This window comes from Mustela putorius, unplaced genomic scaffold (assembly GCF_011764305.1).
Source record: "Mustela putorius furo isolate JIRA1106 unplaced genomic scaffold, ASM1176430v1.1 tig00000275_pilon_pilon_pilon, whole genome shotgun sequence".
Lineage (NCBI taxonomy): Eukaryota > Metazoa > Chordata > Mammalia > Carnivora > Mustelidae > Mustela > Mustela putorius.
In genome coordinates this window covers 2,254,763-2,276,779 of record NW_025421341.1, presented here as the reverse complement: position 1 = coordinate 2,276,779, position 22,017 = coordinate 2,254,763, and the positions used below count along the sequence as shown (strand labels likewise).

At 39.2% G+C, this 22,017-nt stretch overlaps 1 protein-coding gene across 1 annotated transcript in view; it reads left to right on the top strand.

Moving 5' to 3' along the window:
- DNAH7 (dynein axonemal heavy chain 7) overlaps positions 1-22,017 on the top strand; it is a 254,346-nt gene that overhangs the window by 110,953 nt on the left and 121,376 nt on the right. Inside the window, 7 exon segments of the mRNA XM_045078496.1 lie at positions 786-1,034; positions 3,583-3,732; positions 5,496-5,678; positions 6,032-6,208; positions 8,936-9,067; positions 11,278-11,502; positions 14,116-14,313. Of these exon segments, the coding sequence (XP_044934431.1) occupies positions 786-1,034; positions 3,583-3,732; positions 5,496-5,678; positions 6,032-6,208; positions 8,936-9,067; positions 11,278-11,502; positions 14,116-14,313 (1,314 nt within the window).

Here is a 22,017-nt window from a genome sequence, read left to right as displayed (position 1 = left end):
CACAAAGAGTTGTATATAGTGTTCATAGCAGTTTTGTTTGCAATGGCCCCAAACTGGAAACAATGAAAGAAAGTAGCCATCAACAGGGAAATGGATTTGAATGTAATCCTTGTATGCAACGAACTATTAAATATGGTGTCACGTGTGGGAATCTCCACATCTTTACGCTGAGTGGAAAGAAGTCACACAGAAAAAAAGTGGTACCTGTAATGGGTAACTTCATCCATATTCACTTCTAGAGAATGCAAATAAAAGTAGCAACAGAAAGCAAATTAGTGGATTCCTGGTGGGGGGGGGCAAAGAGAGAAGGGAGGGAGGGCCGCGAAAGGTGACCAGGTGACTTCTGGGAGACACATGTTGATTATCTTGAGTGACCGGATGACTCCACTTACCCAGTTGTAACACTTTAAATATATAGAGTTCATTGCATGTCAGTCATACTCTATAAAGCTGTTAAAACTACTGTTGAACTATTGAATGGCTCTATTTCCATCAATATTAATCGCGAGGATGGGAAGACTTTCATGATGTGTGTGTGTGTGTGTGTGTACGTGTGTGTGTGTACGTGTGTGTACGTGTACGTGTGTGTACGTGTGTGCGTGTGTACGTGTGTGTGCGTGTGTGTATGTGTGTGTGCGTGTGTGTGTACGTGTGTGTACGTGTGTGTGAACGTGTGTGTACGTGTGTGTGTGTGTGTGTGTGTGTGTGTGTGTACGTGTGTGTGTGTGTAGAGAGAGCGAGGGTATCAGATATGTAATATAAATCCCCAAATCCTCTGTCACCAGGGAATCACCTCAGATTTGTTTCCTGGTGTGAAATTACCAAAACCAGATTACAATGATTTGCTCGCAGCTATCAAAGACAACTGTGAGTCCATGAATTTGCAACTGACCAGATTCTTTTCCGAGAAGATACTTCAAATATATGAAATGATGATTGTGCGTCATGGTTTTATGATTGTCGGGGAACCATTTGGAGGAAAAACCAGTGCATATCGCGTCTTAGCTGGAGCACTAAATGACATCTGTGAAAAGGTGAGTGTGTTATTAATGCACTAATTTATTCATAATCGGCTTTGTGCAAGATAGTGTACAGTGATTTACTTTATTAAGATTTTATTTATTTATTTGCCTGTGTTCTCCTCAAGGATTTTGATGGATTCCTTTCGCACATTGAGGTCCTTCATCCATTTTGAGTCTATTTTTGTGTGTGGTGTAAGGAAATGGTCCAATTTCATTTTTCTGCATGTGGCTACTTGAAAAAGAGAGAGATCACAAGTAGGCAGAGAGACAGGCAGAGAGAGAGGGGGAAGCAGGCTCCCTGTTGAGCAGAGAGCCCGATGCGGGGCCCGATCCCAGGACCCTGAGACCATGACCTGAGCCTAAGGCAGAGGGTTAATTCACTGAGCCTAACAGGTGCCTCAGAATGTACAGTGATTTTAAAAAATATTTTAATGTCGCAACTTAAAAATCAAAGGGAAAAATGAGTCAAAAGACAATAGTACTAGAAAGATCATATGAAGTAATTACCCTATCTATCATAGGTTTGCATGTCAACTTTCTATTTCTTTTCAAAAATTTTTTTTATTTATGAAAGTAACACATGTTGTAGAAAAAAATCTGAAAACATGAAAAGCCTGAAAGCTTTTTTTTCATACTTTTAAGAGTATTTTTATTTTCTGAATGGTTAGATTTGTAAGGCAAAGTTCTGTGATTGGTTGCTCGTGGTATTGAAGTGAATGTGTGCTTTGTGTTATCTGAGTCACACATGTACACACAAATGCAACAAAAGATTGCATAAGACTTGGATCGTGAATAATACGATCATTTATTTAAAATTGGCCTACTTTGACATGCTAAAGGAATGAGGCTATTTTTAATTCTGCAACTAATACTGTATTTCTGTTTACTTTTTGTATTTTGAGTAGTTTTCACTTCATATATTTCAGTGTATGTAGCCAAATGGTATTTGTGATCATTATATCTTGATTGTGGAGTCTCACTAGCCTTGCTGCATTTTTGAGACAAAAGTCTTGCCTTCGTGCAACAACTTCCCTGACTCAGATGGCGGAGCTTTCCCATACCTCCCCGTGGAGAATGATGCATCGTTATCCCCTTGGTGGGCACAGAGAAGAATGAGAAGACGACAAGCTTGTTTTACTGTCTAGTGTTATTATTCCACATCTTTTCTTGAGTTCGGTTTTTTGTGTCCCAAGCCCTGGGGGTGTGGGCAGAAGGCAGCGTTGGGAAGAGTTGCACTTGTTATGTTATATATACAGAAAAAGAAACGATGACAAATAAGAGAGCACAGGGGATTTTAGGGCAGTGAAGCTATTCTGTATGATACTGTAATAATGGATAAGTGCCGTTATGCATTTGACAAAACCTGTAGAATGTACATCACAGGAGCGACCCTTAATGTCAGCCAAGGACTTTAGTTAATAAGAACGTATCAGGGATCCCTGAGCAGTGCAGTCAGTCAAGCGTCTGGCTGTTGGTTTTGGCTCAGGTCATGTTCTCAGAGTCGCGAGGCTGAGGCTGTGTCGGGCTCCCCACTCGCTGGGAGTCTCTGCTGGAGATTCTCCTTTCCCTCTCTCACTCGTGCTCTCTCTCTTTCTCAATAAATAAATAAATCTTTAAAAAGATAATAATGTATCAATATGAGTTGATCATTCATAATGATATACCACCCCACTGCAAGTCTCTAATTATAGGGGAAATGGAGGGGGATCTGGGGGCCAGAGGGAATATATGTGAATCTCTGTACTTTCCACTCAATTTCTCTTTGAACCTAAAGCTACTCTAAGAAAATAACACCTAGTAGTTAAAAACATAAAATCTCATGCCCTAAGTGTGTTAACATCTTTTGTAGAATTCCCAGCTTTCAAGATTCTGGTCAAAATTGACAACTTATGAATATTACCTTTTTGATTCTGTGAGAATGGAACAGGGTTGCCTATATTTAGATCTTTTCATTTTCTCTCAAAGAAGGTTTGGTAGCAGCAGTCAACCCGTTACAGCCCATAGGCCGTATTTGGTTCCAAACCTATTTTTCTAATGCCAGAGAACTTAGAATAGTGGTAATATTTTTTAAGGGTTATAAAAAACAAAACAAAACAAAGAAACAGAAAGAAAGAAAAGAAAGAGAAATGGAGAAGATATGTGACCAACTATATGTAACTCGAAGAGCCTATATATAATATGTACGTACCATTTGACACTTTACAAAAAGAAAAAATTTCCAACTCTTCTTTCGTAGTTTCAGGTTTATAGCTTTTTGCTAATTTGTTGGCAAGTTTGCTAATTTATTTGCAACAATAAATTTGCTAATTTATTACTGAGTATTTCATGAGTTTTAAATACTATCATAAGTGGTATTTGTAAAATTTTATTTTTTTAGTTGTTTAGCCCTGTAGAGAAAATACAACCAGTCTTAATAAACTGACTCTGTCTGCTGGAAATTTGTGAAATGCACTCCTTGCTTCTGGTAGTTTCTTTGCAGAATCTAGGATTTTCAACATATCCAATCATGTTTTTTATGAATAAAGACAATATCCTTCTAAATAAATGTGCTTCCATTAAGGGGTTAATGGAGGAGAACAAGGTTCAAATCACTGTGTTAAACCCCAAGTCTGTCACCATGGGTCAGCTGTACGGACAGTTTGATGTGGTGTCGCACGAGTGGTCCGATGGCATCCTGGCTGTCAGTTTCAGAGCGTTCGCTGCTTCCACTGTGAGTACCAGAGCTCTATTGCGCACGTGCAGAAAGACTGTGAGCTCCTTCTGATGAATTTCGTTGTTTTTTCTTTTCCAGTTGTTTCAGACAATATGTCCTTACTTTGGTGTTCTTTACCCACCGAGGGACTCAGCTGACCATGACTCTTTAGTTGGTGTAATAATAGAAAAACGTCAAAGCTCAGCTTTGCTCTGAGTGGCTCAAGGACCTCAGGCAATGAGTGTAACATAAGAATTGGCTTTCATGGGACGGAGATCTTGCCCGATATCAGGCTTTACTAGTAATTTCAAGGATAAAAGTAATTACAGGTCAGATTGAGATGGGAGATCATTGATAGAACTTCTCAGGTTCTTTTTTTCACAGTAGATGCCCTCTGGCCCAGATTAACACACGACATCTCTACATAATATATGTAGTCGCATTATTTATGCAGAAATAATGACAAGATATCTCCCATTTTATACTCAGTTATATAGCATACATTACATTTTTCCGGACGTTTTGCCCCATTAATAGTCTCAGAAAGGTGAAGGAGCTGACCCAAAACCAGACAGTGGACAAGCAGTAAAGCCAAATGACACATGAGGTCCTCCAGGCCGCAGAGCCCCCATCTCTGGTACCTGGCCGTGTTGCCCAAAGTGAGGGTTAGCAGGCATGGGAAGCCAACAGGACTAGGGATCTTCGGTCTTGAGGTGATCTCTGAGCTATGAGCTCTTCCTTGCTCCCGGAGCCTGGCCAGAGCTGGCTTCTGAGTGTGGGTGTGGAGCAGGCCCAGTCTGCGGCAGGTCCACGGTCCTGCAGACTGAAGCAGTTGGCGACAGGGCCTCGGAAGGTGTTAGGATGGATTCAGACCCCTCACCTCTTCAACCTGAATCCACATTTGCTGAGAGGGAACCAAGGCATCGTCTGTGTGCACAAAAAAGCAGATTTTGTAAGATCTGGAAAGGAGAATTCGCTGTTGCACTCCCCATGAATATCTGGCCATTCCTTGGGCCTCATCGAACATTTGCTGTTGTTCAGGCAATGCGCAAATATTGTCATGTTTATCATCGTGAGACTGAACCTTAGACTGATATCCTGTATCACCACGAAACCATTCAACCAAAGCGGGATATGTGTGTGTGAATTCATTCAGCGGAGGGAAGAAAAAACTTGATTTGGCACCCAAGAGTAGTTAATCTATATGAACATAATACTGCATAGAATCAGATACTTTGAATGAAAACTATCTTCTCTGGCAATTATGTTTTTTTACTCATAATGCTTTCTAAAACATGTTACATATGAGTCCAGAAACATTAGAAAAGATGAGATTTTGAGAAGATGTTATACTTCGGTCTTGTCCATGGCGTATATAGGCTTCTTCGGTGACTCTTCCTATCTCTCTCTCTCCATAAACACACACACACTTTATTCAAAAGATGCCCTTACATATTTTTTTAAAGATTTATTCATTTATTTATTTGACAGACAGAGATCACAAGTAGGCAGAGAGGCAGGCAGAGAGAGAGGAGGAAGCAGGCTCCCTGCTGAGCAGAACCCCCCCCCCGTATGGGTCTTGATCCCAGGACCATGGGATCATGACCTGAGCCGAAAGCAGAGGTTTTAACCCACTGAGCCACCCAGGTGCCCCTGCCCTTACATTTTTATGGTGAAAATAATTTTAGGAGTTACATTTTTAAATTTTGAAACATTATTGGACTGTTTCCTTATATATCCCTACTAATTTTTGTCCTTTATTCGTCATATGCTTAAACCAGACACCAGATAGGAAATGGTTAATCTTTGATGGACCAGTAGATGCGGTGTGGATTGAGAATATGAACACGGTGCTGGATGATAACAAAAAGCTGTGTCTGATGAGTGGGGAAATCATTCAGATGTCACCACAAATGAATCTTATTTTTGAACCAATGGATTTGGAAGTCGCTTCTCCTGCTACTGTAAGTTCTCAATTTTGACATCTGCTTATAAATTTGAAATGCTATAAGTGATTTTATTGCTTAGTAACCTTGACTTTGAAAGAAAAACATTAGTAGAATTCATTTTAACAATACTCCGATTCTTTAAGAACAGACCTATCTGTTGACCTACCATGACACATCTGAGAGTCAGGGATATTTTCTTCTTTCTTTAAAGCCATGGGTAAATTCATAAACAAAAATTTAGATCATGAAATTACATAAAATTAAACTTTTTTAAAAAGAATTTTCTGAAGGTTATAAGAAACAGATGTACCAAGTCATATTTCTTACAGAAGCATTACCTTGATGGTAAACAATTATTCTTTTTCCAGGTTTCCAGATGTGGTATGATTTACATGGAACCTCACATGTTAGGCTGGAGACCATTAATGTTGTCTTGGATAAATCTTCTACCTGCTGCAATTGGTTCCATGCAGAAAGAATTTATAGTAGGCTTATTTGACAGAATGGTCCCAGTTTCTGTTGAATTTATTAGAAAGCATGCGAAGGTAAGAGGCATCAGAATTGTAAGACTTGAATAAATGGAAAATCCAAATCAGCCAAATATATTCTTTTGTCTATTGTTAATACCAATGCTCAGATATTAAAATAATTTAATTGGCTTAACTAAAACCTTTTCTGATTAAAGTAGAAAGATTTAACGAGGCATTTTAGGGTTTGAATATATGGATGCTAATCTATTCCCTTCAAGAAAAAAAAAAATCTTAAAGGTCCACCTAACCACATCTGGGTGAAAATATCCTAAAATGTTCTCTCTCATTTCTCAGCGACTATTATATTTTAGTTTCCATTTTTATAATTTTTTTTTTGTTTTTTGAAGTTCCTAGAATAAAGCTGTCATATTTTATCATTAGCAAAAGGCTGATTTTTAAAAGTAATTCATTTATGACATCTGACGAATGAGGTAGTGGGTAATAATGGAGGAATGCGTTGTTGCTTCAGGCAGGCTAAATGGGGAATCCGCTCTATTTAGCATGAGCGCATCTCCTTGTTTAGAGATGACTGGTGTTGGTTAGAAAAACCTGGGATTCAGGGAGGAAAGTCAGTCCCTGGTAGAAGACTGAAAGAAGTCCAAATCCATTTTTCTTTCTTTCAGTGTATCCAGGGGATTGGTGCAGTGGGGAAGGTACAGTGGGGGAGAAATGACAGCCTGAGTGGGGATCTCCTGCCTCTGAGAGTTGATGGAGCTCCAGCCAGGCTCTTAAACCCTCTCCAGCTGGAAATTGTGGGGAAAATATGCTTAATGTCTGCTCTGGGAGATGTCAACCAAAGGTCTTTTAGGATGACTTTGGCTCTGGAACAAATGCAGGAACACAGGCCTGGTTATTTCTCCTGCTGTTGGAAATAAAATAGAAAAGCTCAAGACACAAGTTTGGCTCAAGGTACAGATAAGGAAGGTGGAATTTAAAATCCTGCCAGTGGGTATTACCTAAAGAGAAAGAAAATTAAGAGAGCAAAGAATAGTATCCTGGGTGCTGCTACAATTTCGGGGGGGGAGAGCCTTTTAAGAAGCAAGTAGTTGGTATTACCAGAAACCACTAACATGTCAGGGCAGAGAAGGATTGGCACGTGTCCCTTAGATTTGGCAATTAAGAAGGTCATGGGGACAAGCATGGCCCAAACACTTTCAGGGAAGAGGCAAGGGAGCTCCAGGGCAGTCGGCTGAATATGGGAGCTCCTGGTCACAACAGTGGGGTACGCTGCTCTTTTAAGAAGCTTGGTTGTTAAAAAATTTAAACAACAAGCAAACATGAAATGTGTTGAAAGTTTGAAGTAATCATGTTTCAAAAACGGTTACACTTGTCAAATAAGCTACAGCTTCCCCCCCCCCACCCCTACCCTGGCATTGTCAGAGAATGTAATGAATATCTTTTCAGAAACAAAGGAGAAAACACACTTTCTTAAAAATTTTTACTTATTTACTTGAGAGGGAGAGAGCATGAGAGGGAGAGGGTCAGAGGGAGAAGCAGACTCCCTGTTGAGCAGGGAGACTAATGCGGGACTCGATCCCAGGACTCCAGGATCATGACTGAGCCGAAGGTAGTTGCTTAACCAACGGACCCAGGCACCCCAAGAAAACACACTTTAATACAAGCTTCTAAAATGTCCTCTGCACTTTTGTCCTCTCAAATAAATTCTGAGCTCCTCTTGTTACCATGTAGTAATAAGTGTCTTGTAGTGATAACTATTCATATTTTAGTGTTGGGTCACTAATACTTGGTCCAATCTTTAGAAACTCCTTTGTCATTTCTGCTTGTTTCTACTGGGACAGCGGCTACAGATGAGATCGGCTGCTTCTAATCTTCTGAGTCCATTTCAGAGACTTAACTCTTTTTTTTTTTTTTTTAAAGACTTTATCTATTTGACAGAGAGAGAGAGATCACAAGTAGGCAGAGAGGCAGGCAGAGAGAGAGGAAGGGAGGCAGGCTCCCCACGGAGCAGAGAGCCCGACGCCGGGCCTGATCTCAGGACCCCGGAATCATGACCTGAGCCGAAGGCAGAGGCTTTAACCCACTGAGCCACCCAGATGCCCCACAGAGTGTTAACTCTTAAGTGTTAACCACGAAACAGTATCATCTGAGGGTTGGAAGAAAGCTTGGAGGGAAGAAGACAACCTGTTCATGGAGAAATTGTTGTATGGTGCATGGTGTTAGGAGCTGTACACACTATTGCATTATTTTATAAACAGTCATGTTGAGACCTCCCCTCCCCCCCAAAAAAGTGAAGTGCAAGGTGTTTATAGCACTCTGGGAATATTTTGGGCTCTTCAAGACTTTCAAATTTATTTCATAGAAATGAGTTTACCATGAGGACTGCTATAAAGATGTATAAAATAAGTTTGGAAACACATTCATTAATTTTAATGCTCAAAGATTTTTTTTTAGTGTTTTGATTTACAAAATTGGTATAAGATAGATTCTAGGTCATTGATGAACACAACTAAACATGTAAAAGTAAATTTTTGAATTTGGGAATCAGTGCAGGAATGGTTCAAGAGTGCATCTGTGGGACAGGACAGCCAGTGATACCACACTCCGGACTCGGGAATTGATTTGTGCCTCAGTTTTCCCTCCTGCAAAATGAGAATTATCATAGTTCTTCTTCATGGGTACCATGGCCATGAGGACTAAGTCAATTCAATAAGTATTAGTTGATGCTATTTTAATGAGTGCCTAATTGAAGTTAATTTTACACACTTTCCCCTGATTTTTCAGGAATTATCTCCTACTTCAGATACAAACTTAGTCCGATCCTTAATGAATCTGATAGACTGTTTTATGGATAACTTTTCTGATGAAATCAAAGTGAGAGAGAGAAATGATCGAGAAACGTACTCATTACTGGAGGTAAGGTCCACTGGCTTTGAATCTTCCGATAGAAAGACATCTACGCTCTCCCCAATGCTTCCTGATCAGAAACTTCATTTTCTCCCTGGAAATAGAGGCCGGACAGTAAGGAAGAAGTTGGGCCCCCAATAGTAAATGCATGTAGGGGAGCTCTCCTACTGTCAGCTCCATCGCATCATGAGGTTTGGGTGAAACCCAATGATAACCCTAGATCTGCTACTGAGATCGCAGGTCATTGAACCAGCCTCAGACGTGATCGATCCCCGGGACGACTGACCCTTTTTTTTTTTTTTTTTAAAGATCTTGTGCATTTATTTGAGGGTGGGGGCAGCTCACATATATTCATGAGCAGGGGGAGAGGAAGAAGAAGGCTCCCCCCTGAGCAGAAACCCTGACTCAGGGCTCAGTTCCAGGACCCTGGGATCACAACCCAAGTTGAAGGGAGATGCTTAACTGACTGAGCCACCCAGGTGCCCCAGCCCTGACCAGTAGATAACAAGATTCGCCTCCTGTTCAACCTTCAAATCATAATTCTTTGTTTTTTATTTTGATTTTCTTCCCTTTTTCTTGAGATATAAATGTTGAAAATATATGAGAGTATATGGGTAGCTCAGTGGGCCAAGCCTCTGCCTTCGGCTCAGGTCATGATCTCAGGGTCCTGGTATCGAGCCCCGCATCGGGCTCTCTGCTCAGCGGGGAGCCTGCTTCCCCCCCACTCTCTGCCTGCTGCTCTGCCTGCTTGTGATCTCTCTCTCTGTCCAATAAATAAATAAAATCTTAAAAAACTAAAAAATAAAATGTATGTGTGTGTATATATGTGTGTGTAATATAAATGTATATTAGCATTGAGGAAAGAAATTTGTATGAAAACACTTTTCAAATAAAATGATCAATGGCCCTTGAATATTCCCTAATAAAAAATTATATATTGCTAATAGTAGCACTTCTAAGGTGGTCAAGATGTTGCTCTTATTACATATATTCTATGAAATAAATTAATTTTTAATTTAGTTTTAAATGGTTTCCAGAGAGAAACAGCCTGTTAGTAATCAAGGAGCAGGCAAACAGGGTTAAGTATAGTGCAGACCTTTTAAGAGGAGTCAAGATTGTGCTTGTTTGGCATTTAAAAAAGGGCTTTAGGGACACCTGGGAGGTTCAGTGAGTGAAGCATCTGACTCTAGATGTCACCTTAGGTCATGATTTAGGGTCACAAAATCGAGCCCCATATTGGGCTTCATGCTCAGCTGGAAGTCTGCTTGAGAGTCTCTCCCTCTGCCCCTCCCTTTCTCCTTCCCCCTCCCCCCAACTCTCTCTCCAATAAAAAATCTTAAATAAAAGGGGCATTTGATTTTAAAACAGAAAAATAGGTTTTCTCCATATTATTACTTACGGTCCACATATGATTGAAACCACATAAGGAACGACATGGAAGACTGCAGAGAAAGGGAGGGAAAACTTGAAATCAGAGAGGGAAACAAAGCGTGAGAGACTCTGGACTCCAGGAAAAGGGACTGAGGGTTACAGAAGTGGGGGGCAGGGAATGACGTGGTTGGGTGATCGGTATGAAGGAAGGTGTGCGTCTTGACGAGCACTGGCTGTTATATGCAACTAATGCATCGCTGAACGCTGCACCACAAACTAATGATGTACTATATGGTGGCTAACTGAACATAATAAGAAAAAGAGAAAAAGAAAAGAGGTTTTCTCATTTAGTGTTAGGTCTTGTCATTTCTAGCTATAGGTCTTGTTATGCAGTCCGTGCTCAGATTGTTACAACAACAGGTAAATAAACAAATATGAATTTGTTCTTTTAAGAAAACACTATCAAGATTTAAATGAAAAAGCACGTATTTTATGGGGGTTGATTATTCCTTATTACAATTGCCTTAATAAAAAGTTATCACAATGTACTTTTTTAATATCAGGGTCCTTCCACGTATTTAGAATATCACATGATTTACCAGACTAATCATTCTAAGGTTTCACCATGTATTTTGCATTGTGTCATCTTTTCTGATAGCAGGACTTCATAAGACATGCGATCCAATTTTTTAAAATCTAATTATTATAAAATCCTGAGATAACCTACGGTTATGTATTAGTTTATTAAATTTCTTTCAAAGATATTAATCTGGCTGATCTGATTCAAGCTTCAAGAATACATTAAAGTTATTCTTTAATGCACTCATCTTCTCGTCTCTCCAATGCAGGGCATTTTTCTGTTTTCATTGATCTGGTCCATCGGAGCTTCCTGTAAAGATGATGATCGGTTGAAATTTGATAAGATTCTTCGAGAACTAATGGAAGGCCCAATTTCAGAACTAACTCGAAATAAGTTTAAATTACTGAGTGGCATGGACCAGATGCCTTCAAAAGCACTAACTGTCCCATTTCCTGAAAAAGGAACAATTTATGATTATCAATTTGTCACTGAGGTAAGAGCTCTGAAGCAAGATTTACAACTACCAGCCAAACAGAGTTCCCTTGTAGACACACAGCACATAATGGCCCTGCGGCCACCCTGTCACCACTTTTTACCTTAAGACTCAGCATGGAGTAGTAGAGGAAGGTACTCTGGCTTTGAAGTCAGACACATCAGGGTTTAAGTCCTTTTAAAGCCACTTTCTTTCTGTATAGCCTTGGACTAGTAATCTTTCTGAACCTTGTTTTTCTCTTTGATAGAAATAAGACAAATATTTCTTATTTGAGCCTGTTGTGTTCATTAAATACAAGTACACAGTATGACCCCTAGTCCAGCCCTTGGTTCATGCTGTTTCAGGGTCCCTCTTGGGGTTCATATGGTGCATGTTAGCATATCGCAGGTGCTAAGAAGTCCTGTAGGAACATAGCTGGGTTAATGTTAACTCAACCCTTCCCAAATGCACTGGACAATAAAAGCTGGGTGGTGTTTGTTTACTTATTTACGTGTAACAGCTCCCATGAGTACTGTACTGAGAATTTCAGGAATACTTATTTAAATATGAAGCTTCAAGTGAAAGTGGTTCATACTATATCCCCAGAAGATAATTCTATCTCACCAATATTTCTTTAATAAAGTTATTTTTCTAAAGCCTCCCTAGAGGCTATTATCTGGATGGGCCATGATCTCTCCAAACAGTTCCCTACTCTTACACATTGGACTGTTTTTGTTTTTTCTTAGTTTTTCTGCTTTAGTGAATATTCTTATATACAAGGCATTGTGTACATATCTGATTGTTTCTTTAAAATAAGTTCCTAGAAATGGAATTTGCTGTATCAGTTTTTGAATTTTTTATGGCTCTTGAGATGTATCTTCAAGCCTACCTCAGAAGACACTCTTCATCCTGCCAGCCACAAGATAGTAGCCTTTTATTTGCCAATTTTATTTTATTTTATTTCAATTACTAACAATACCCTGCATTTTCAGAGCACCTTGCAGTTTAATAAGTTTTTCTATGATCATTTCAATTTGTTTCCCAACATCTCACTGAACTAGGAAAGATAGATTCATTTTATAAATCTTCCCATTGAGGAAATTAGGACTCAGAGATATGTGATTCTTCCAGTATCACAAAGTCTCTAAATGAGTATTCACTCCAGGTTTTCTGATTTTTTAATCTTTCCTTTCCCATATGGTGATAAAATATCCATCTTAGAAAAGATTATCAAGAATAAGGGAAGGACATTGTTTCTTCTTCAGTTCTAGAAAGTTCTAGTTACTTCCTTGCAATACAGTTTTCAACTTGATGTGAAATCACTCACCTAAACAAACAAACAAACAAACAAACACCTGTACTATATGCACAGCTCGTGCCAGAGGTTACAAAAATGAGTAAGTCACAGTGCTGCCCTCGGTGATTTCTTAACCTCTTCAGAAGAATGTCATGTGACACTCTAGGCCAAAAGAGTGCCCTGTGGGAAGATCCAGGGACTTGGGCATGTTGGGAAACAGTGAGTCCATCAGTGAGGCTGGACTGTAGATGCATGGAGGAAGGAGTCTGAATTCTGTTGTGTTTTGAATGACGAGGATCTTAAATTTAATTCTGTAGAAATGAAGAGAGCAGTGATGTTTTTCTAAAGCAAGAGAGTTAACATGTTATTTTTGGAAGTATTTGTTCTAAAGACTGCATAGGAAATACAAATTTTAGTTGACAAGTTGGATACAAAAATATAGTATAATGTTAATTCATAATAGTAATCTCACATGAAGAAATCTTATCCATTCTAGATATCTGTTGAACAACAAGTTGAATAGAGTTAACACTACTGAACTGTATGCTTAAAAAATGGTTGAAGGTAAATTTTAGGAGTTTTTTTAAAACCACAATTTTTTTAAAATCTCACATAAAATTATAAGCTTATGTTATATCTACCATTAATAAAAGTACAAGAAACATGCAGCTGATGTTCTAGGGAAAAATATTCTATATTTGTTAACACTTAGTGAATAAAATTCTTTACTATTTAATGCACTAATTAGTCTAGTTTCTTAGTTCATTAAAAAAATTAACATTTGTACAAAATATTTGATCTTTGGTTTAACGTAATCAGTAGTTTCAGCAATTAGAAATATCACAGCATTGCCATTTCTTTTTTATTCATATGAAAGCCTAGTTTCTCCACAATTTAACACAAAATTTAACTTTCAAACTCAGGGTGGAGTGTTTTAAAGGATAAAAACAAATATGTAGGGGCGCCTGGGTGGCTCAGTGGGTTAAGCCGCAGCCTTTGGCTCGGGTCATGATCTCGGGGTCCTGGGATCGAGTCCCGCATCGGGCTCTCTGCTCGGCAGGGAGCCTGCTTCCTCCTCTCTCTCTCTCTCTGCCTGCCTCTGTGCCTACTTGTGATCTCTGTCAAGTAAATGGATAAAATCTTTAAAAAAACAAAAAAAAAACCAAAAAAACCCACAAATATGTAAATGTCAGTGGTTTTTTTGTTTTGTTGTAGTTTTTGTTTTGTTTTGTTTTTCATCTTGATCTTTGATCTTTTCTATAATGGCACAGAATAACAGAGCTCTTAGAAGTATTTTATAATATAACATTCATCATTTGGCTGTTTATTATAAACAGGGAATAGGAAAATGGGAACCATGGGTAAAGAAATTGGCAGAAGCTCCTCAAATTCCTAAGGATGTGATGTTTAATGAAATCATTGTACCAACTCTGGACACGGTGCGGTGCTCTGCTTTAATGGAATTGTTGACCACCCATCAAAAGCCTTCAATATTTGTAGGACCGACAGGAACTGGAAAGAGCGTTTATATTATTGTAAGTATTAAAGAAATCTAAATGTTAAAATATCTATCATATTCTTAAGAATGTTATTTTTTAACTACCTGAAATAGTAGATTTCATATTTTTAAATATTAAAATATGTTGATGTAGCCACAGAGAATTCTTAACTGCCTATTTATTTTAGGAATGGACTAAAGATATGATTCCATTTTATATCACTAAATTATTATACCTTTTAAAATTATTATACCTTTAAAATAGCTCATTAGGATGGAGATTTCATATCCCTTGAAAGGAAAAGGTGTTTAATTCTTAATTTTCAAAATTGTTTAGTATATGGAGGATTACTATGTAGTAATAAAAATGATTTTCTTTGACTTCTGGAATCTTGCCCATTGTGTGTTTGGTAAGAAAATGCTAGCTGCTGTAGCAGATAATGTCCAAAATCTCAGTATCTCTACATAGTCTTGGTTCCCTTGTATTTAGAAGGTCATACTGAACAAAGGCCAGTTCTTGCCCCTAGTTCCAGATTTCTAAAGGCAGAAACTGGCTGGAGCTAATAGTGAGTAGCACCCGCAGCTTTGTCATGAGAGTTAAGTGCAGGTTTCTCCAGGGTCACCTGGAGAAAGTGTGTGGAAGATAAGTGGCCTTCAGCTTTCTTGGGGCTCCATTCTAGATGACGGCCCACAGCAGCTCCATTAGTTCCCTTATGGCCGAGAACTGTACAGTGCGGGTATCTCTTTGGAGTTGCTAAAGATCTCGTAGCTCTGCTCCTCTAAAAGAGCAAATGTTTGGAAGATTTCCATGACAGCAGGCAAGACCGCATTAGCTAAGAGAGAACCAGAGTGATGCCAGTAAGGTAGGACTCTTGTCTCTCTTCGTCTAGCTCTGTCCCCCATCCAGCAGTGGGTAGGAAGACAGGGCAAAGCAAGTAGAGGAGCCCAAAGAAGCCATCAGTGGTCCTTCACATTATAGGCTCTCCGTCACCCACTTTATGACAGTACCTGTTTCCAGTTCTTTATTGATTTTATATTTTGATTAAATCTGCTAATCTTTTTGAACTATATTTGGACATGTAGTTAAACAAGTGTCCTGGTATCATTTATTGAATAATATCTTCCACAAAAGATTGTGATGGTGCCCTTCTCATAATTTACGTGCAGGATGCATCAGGGAATGTCCAAGAGCAGGAAAAGGTGAAGTTTAAACTGAGATTTTAAGTCAAGGTTTGGTTTGCCCGGGGTTAAACAACGATCTTTCTGGAGGGAGGAGTTATGATGGTGGAGTAGTAGGGGGACCCCGGGCTTGCCTTGACCCACAAACACAGCTAGATCAGCATCAGATCATTATGAACAACTAGAAAATTGATCTGAGGATTAAGAGAACAATCCGCACAATAGGAGGGAGAGAATGTGGCAGATGCAAAGTCTGGAGACTTGAAATGGGGGAGAGAAAAGCTGTGGTGCATGGAGAGGAAGGGGCCCTTTTTGTGGTGAGAAGTCAGGGAGAGAGGAAGGGGGCGGGCGAGGAAGCAATGTGGAGGGCTGGCTCGAGACACCATGTGTGTCCCTGGTCACACTGGGAGAGAACAAATGTTTACCTTCCCAGAGTACATTTGGAAGAGGGCATTGCCTCTCCAAGGGCGCTGCTGAGTGGCCATTCAGCAGCAGGGGACAGAGGTGCCGGCTGAGGGCAGATAGCCTGGTGGGGACTCTTCACTGCTTCACCATAGACTCCAGGCACTGCCATGTCCATGCAACTGCTTTTCTGGGACAGAATGTGCTGGGCTTAGCTCTCTTCTCCCCTAGAGGAGAGGGGGTCTGTGCCTTGCTGGGTCCTTTAAGATTTGGAGTTTTGAATTCCAGCTGTGTGCCCAAGATGAAACATAGGAGAACTGTGGCACCAGGCATGCCGATGGCCCGGGCACAGACGGGTTGAGCGTGGTGACCTGATGAGGGCCAGGACACAGGAGGGGAGATTATTTGTGTGAGTGTCTCCTGAAAGGTGGTGGCCCTGAGGTCACCTGCCTGGGGAGGAGAGGACGGGGTGACAGACACCGTCTTCCACACACATCCCGTTTCTCCCTGCCGGTACCCACGCCCACCAGGACAGCTGGACTTTAGAAAGAAACACCGCCTCCAGTGGAGGCTGCAGATGATTCCACCAAACCCTACCCCTCTGCATCTTTCCAAAGGTAGGTCTGGCCATGAGCCTGTGCAGCAGCCTCTCCCTGGGAGGAACAACACAGACCCCTGCACATGTACCAGATTATTGATCACTGAGTGCTCCAAAGTGTCATTTCAGTTCTGGTGGAAATAAGACCAGGCTTCTTAAAAAATATTTTTTATTTTTTAACTTTTAGTTTTCTTTCTTTTTGGGTGGGGATGGAAATTGGGCTTATAGGGTTTTTTGCTCATTTATTAGTTTGTTTCCTTTTCTTGTTTTTTTGGATCAAGCTTCTCTCTCTCTCTCTCTTTCTTTTTTCTTTTTTTTTTTCTTTTTTCCTTCTTTCCCACCCCCCCCCCCACTTTAGAATCAGGTTTATAGTTTTTTGTTTGTTTGTGTAAGGTTTTTTGTTGTCTTTCCTTCTCTCTCTCTCTTTTTTTTTTTATTGCATGAGGCTTTTTTTTTTTTTTTCAGGTTTATTTTAACAAAAAGATCAAAGCATACCTAGTTAAAGGCCTAAACACTCCCCATTGCAAGCAAGGAGGAACTCTGCAGAGGACCAGCCTCTGGGAAAGAGCAGCCAAAACACAACAGCAGAGTGCAAATAGCACACGTGAAAAACAATTTCAGAAGTGCCCACCCCTGGACAGTGTGTGACTCCTTTTTTTTTTTTTTTTAAGATTTTATTTATTTATTTGACAGAGATCACAAAGGCAGAGAGGCCAGCGAGGGGGGCAGGCTCCCCACTAAGCAGAGAGCCCGACGTGGGGCTTGATCCCAGGACCCTGAGACTATGACCTGAGCAGCTGGCAGAGGCTTAACTCACTGAGTCACCAAGGCGCCCCTGTGACTCCTTCTTAATACACGTTTACTCTCAGGGGCAAGAAACATAACAAGCTTTCATAACACACAAAAGACAGAAACCTAGACATTGTGACAAGATGGAGGAATTCTCCACAATAGATCAAGAAGAAGTCACAGCCAGGAATTTGCTCAAAACCGATATAAGCAGTGTATGTGAACAAGAATTTAGAACAGCAGTCATAAGAACACTTGCTGGACATGAAAGAAGCATAGGAGACACTAGAGAAACCCTGGCTACAGAGATAAAAGACCTAAAAACTAATCAGGTTAAAAATAAAAGAAATGCTATGACTGAGATGCAAACCTGACTGTATGTAATCACTGTGAGGATGGAAGGAGCAGGGGAACAAACAGGTGATACAGAAGATGAAATTATGGAAAATAATTAAGCTGAAAAGAATAGGGGAAAGAAGCCTATTAGATCATGAATATAGATTTAGGGAACTCAGTGATTCCATAAAGCATAAGAATATCCTTATTTTAGGAGTCCCAGAAGAAGAAGAGTGAGGAAAAGCAGTAGAAAGTTTATTAGAACACATTATAGCTGAAAAGTTCTCTAACCTGGAGAAGGAAACAGGCATTTAAGTCCAAGAGGCACAGAGAACTCCCCTCAAAATCAACAAAAACAGGTCAACACCAGGACGTATCATAGTGAAATTTACAAAATACAGATGTAGAGAATTCTGAGAGTAGCTAAGGAAAAGACATTCTTAACCCACACAGTTAGATGCATAAGGTTAGCAGCAGCTTGGCACAGTAACTTAGCAGGCCAGAAGAGGGTGGTATGAAATATTTAACATGCTAAGGGGAAAAATATGCAGCCAAGAATACTTTATCCGGCAAGGTTGTCATTCAGAACAGAAGGAAAGATAGAGTTTCCCAGACAAGCAAAAACTAAAGGAGTTTGTGACCACTTAAGCAACCCTGCAAGAAATATTATAGGGGACTCAGTGAGTTGGAAAGAGAGACCAAAAGCAGCAAAGACTTGAACAGAGATGATCTACAGTAACAGCACGTGTACAGGTAATACAATGGCACTAATTCATATCTATCAATAATTACTCTGAATGTAATTGCACTCAATGTTCCAATCAAAAGACATAGAGTATCAGAATGAATAAAAAACCCACAAGATCCATTGATGCACTGCTTACAAGACTCATTTTTGACCCAAAGACACTTGGAGATTGAAAGGGATGGGGTGAAGAGACATTTATTATGTTAGTGGTTATCAGAAGAAAGCTGGAGTGGCCATACATTTTTCAGCAAATTAGATTTTTAAACCAAAGACTGTAATAAGAGATGAAGAAGAGCCCTATATCCCAATAAAGGGGTTTATCCAACAAGAAGATTGGAAAATTGTAAATATTTTGCTCCAAATTTGGAGCACCCAAATATATAAATCAATTAATAAGGAAATTCATTGATAATACTACAATGATAGTAGGAAATTTGCCACCCCACTCAGAGCAATGGACAGATCATCTAAGCAGAAGATCAACAAGGAAAGAATGGCTTTGAATGACGCACTGGACCAGATGTACTTAACAAATGTTCAGATGTTTAGAACATTTCATCTTAAAGCAGTAGAATATACATTCTTTTCAAGTGGACATGGAACATTCTTCAGAATAGATCACATATTGTGTCACAGATCAAGCTTAATCAGTACAAAAAGATTGAGATCATACCATGCATATTTTCTGACCACAATGCTATGAAACTTGAACAACCACAAGAAAAGGTTTGGAAAGATGACAAAACATGGAGGCTAAAGAACATCCTACTAAGGAATGAATAGGAAATTAGAGAAGAACTAAAAAAATACACAGAAGCAAATGAAAATTAAAACACAACAGTCTAAAACAGTTGGGACACAGCAAAGGCAGTCACAAGAGGGAAGCATACCGGGCCTACTTCAAGAAGGAAAAAAGTCTCAAATACACAACTTAATCTTACACGTAAAGGATCTGGAAAAAGAATAACAAATAAAGCCTAAAACCAAGAAGAGGGAAAAAAATTAAGATTAGAGAAGAAATAAATGATATAGAAAATTTTAAAACCCAGCAGAACAGATCAACAAAACTAAGAGCTCATTCTTTGAAAGAATTAACAAAATTGATAAGCCTCACTCAGACCTAACAAAAAGAAAAGAGAAAGGACCCAAGTCAATAAAATCACAAATGAGAGAGAAGAGATCAAAGCCAACAATGCAGAAATACAAATAATTATAAGAAATTATTACGAGCAAATATATGCCAAAAATTGGACAATCTGAAAGAAATGAATAAATTCCTAGAAATTCCTAGAAACATATAAACTACCAAAACTGAAACAGGAATAAATAGAAAATTTGAACGAACCTATAACCAGCAAAGAAATTGAATAAATAATCAAAAATCTCCCAACAAACAAGAGTTCTGGGCCATAGCTTCCCAGGGGAATTTTAACAAACATTTAAAGGAGAATTAATACATCTTCTGAAGCTGTTCTAAAAAGAGAAATGGAAGGAAAACTTCTAAACTCTTTCTGTGAGCCCAGCATTACCTTTATTCCAAAACTAGACAAAGACCCCACTAAAAAATAGAACTACAGACCAATATCCCTGATGAACATGGATGCAAAAATTCTCAACAAGATAGTTGAATCCAACAGCTAGTAGAATCCAACAGTACTTTACAAGAATTATTCATTATGATCAAGGGGGATTTATTCCTGGGCTGCAGGGGTGATTCAATATCCCCAAATCAATCAACATGATACACCATATTAATAAAAGAAAGGATAAGAACTATATGATCCTCTCAATAAATGTAAAAAAAAAGCACTTGACAAAATATAACATCCTTTCTTGATAAAAACCCTCAAGAAAGAAGGGATAGAAGGAACATACCTCAATGTCATAAAGACCCTATAAGAAAGACCCACAGTGAATATCATTCTTAATGGGGAAAAAAATGAGAGCTCTCCCCCTAGGTCCGGAACATGACAAGGATGTCCATTCTCACCACTATTGTTCAGGACTGGAGGTCCTGGCCTTAGTAATCAGACAACAAAAAGAAATAAAAGTCATCCAGTTTGGCAAGGAAGAATTTAAACTTTCACTCTTTCCAGGCAATATGATATTCTATGTGGAAAACCCAGAAGACTCTACCAAAACATTGCTAGCACTAATATATGAATTCAGCAAAGTGGCAGGATATAAAATCTATGTACAGAAATCTGTTGCATTTCTATATACCAACAATGAAGCAGCAGAAAAGGAATCAATCCCATTGACAATTGCACTGGAAACCATAAGATAACTAGGAATAAAGCTATCCAGTGAGATAAAAGATGTGTATGCTGAAAACTATAGAACACTGATGAAAGAAATTGAAGAGAACACAAAGAAATGGAAAAACATTCCATGCTCATGGATTGGAAGAATAAATATTGTTAAGATGTTTATACTACCCAAAGCAATCTACAAATTTAATGCAATCCCTATCAAAATACCACCAGAATTTTTCACAGAGCAAGAACAAATAATCCTAAAATTTGTATGGAACCAGAAAAGACCCCAAATAGCCAGAGGACTGTTGAAAAAGCAAAGCAAAGCTATAGGCATCACAATTCCAGACTTAAAGCTGTATTGAAAAGCTGTGGTCATAAAAAAATATGGTACAAACACAAAACCAGACACATAGATCAACGGATCAGAATAAAGAACCCAAAAATGGACCTACAACTCTATGATCAACTAATCTTTGACAAAGCAGGAAAGAGTATCCAGTGGAAAAAAGTCTCTTCAACAAACGGTATTGGGAAAATGGGACAGTGACACGCAAAAGAATGAAATTGGACCACACTGGTACACCATACACAAAAATAAGTTCAAAATGTATGAAAGACTTCAATGTAAGACAGGCAAACATCAACATCCTAGGGGAGAACACAGGCAGCAGCAACTTCTTTGACCTTAGCCACAGCAACTTCTTGCTAGATATATCTCCAAAGCCTAGGGAAACAAAAACAAAAATGAACTATTAGGACTTCATAAAGATAAAATCTTCTGCACCGCAGAGGAAATAGTCAACAAAACTAAAAGGCAGCCCTACAGAATGGGAGAAGATATTTGCAAATGACATACCAGATAAAGGGCTAGTATCCAGAACCTATAAAGAACTCATTAAAGTCAACACCCCCAAAATCAATAATCCAGTAAAGAAATGGGCAGAGGACATGAATAGACATTTCTCCAAAGAAGATGTACAAATGGCCAACAGATGCCTGGAGAAGTACTCAATATCACTTGGCATCAGGGAAATACAAATCAAAACCACAATATCACCTTACACCAGTTAGAATGACTAAAATTAACAACTCAGGAAGCAACAGATGTTGGCAAATTTGGGGAGAAAGGGGAATCTAACACTGTTGGTGGGAACTAGTGCAGCCACTCTGTAAAACAATATGGAGGGTCCTCAAAAATTTAAAATAGAACTACCCTACAACCCAGCAATTGCATTACTAGTATTTATTCAAAGGGTTCAAAAATGATGATTTGAGGGAACACATGCACCCCAGTGTTTATAGCAGCACTATCAACTATAGCCAAATTATGGAAAAAGCCCAAATGTCCATCAACTGATAAATGGATAAAGATGTGGTACACACACACACACACACACACACACACACACACACACACACATATATATACAC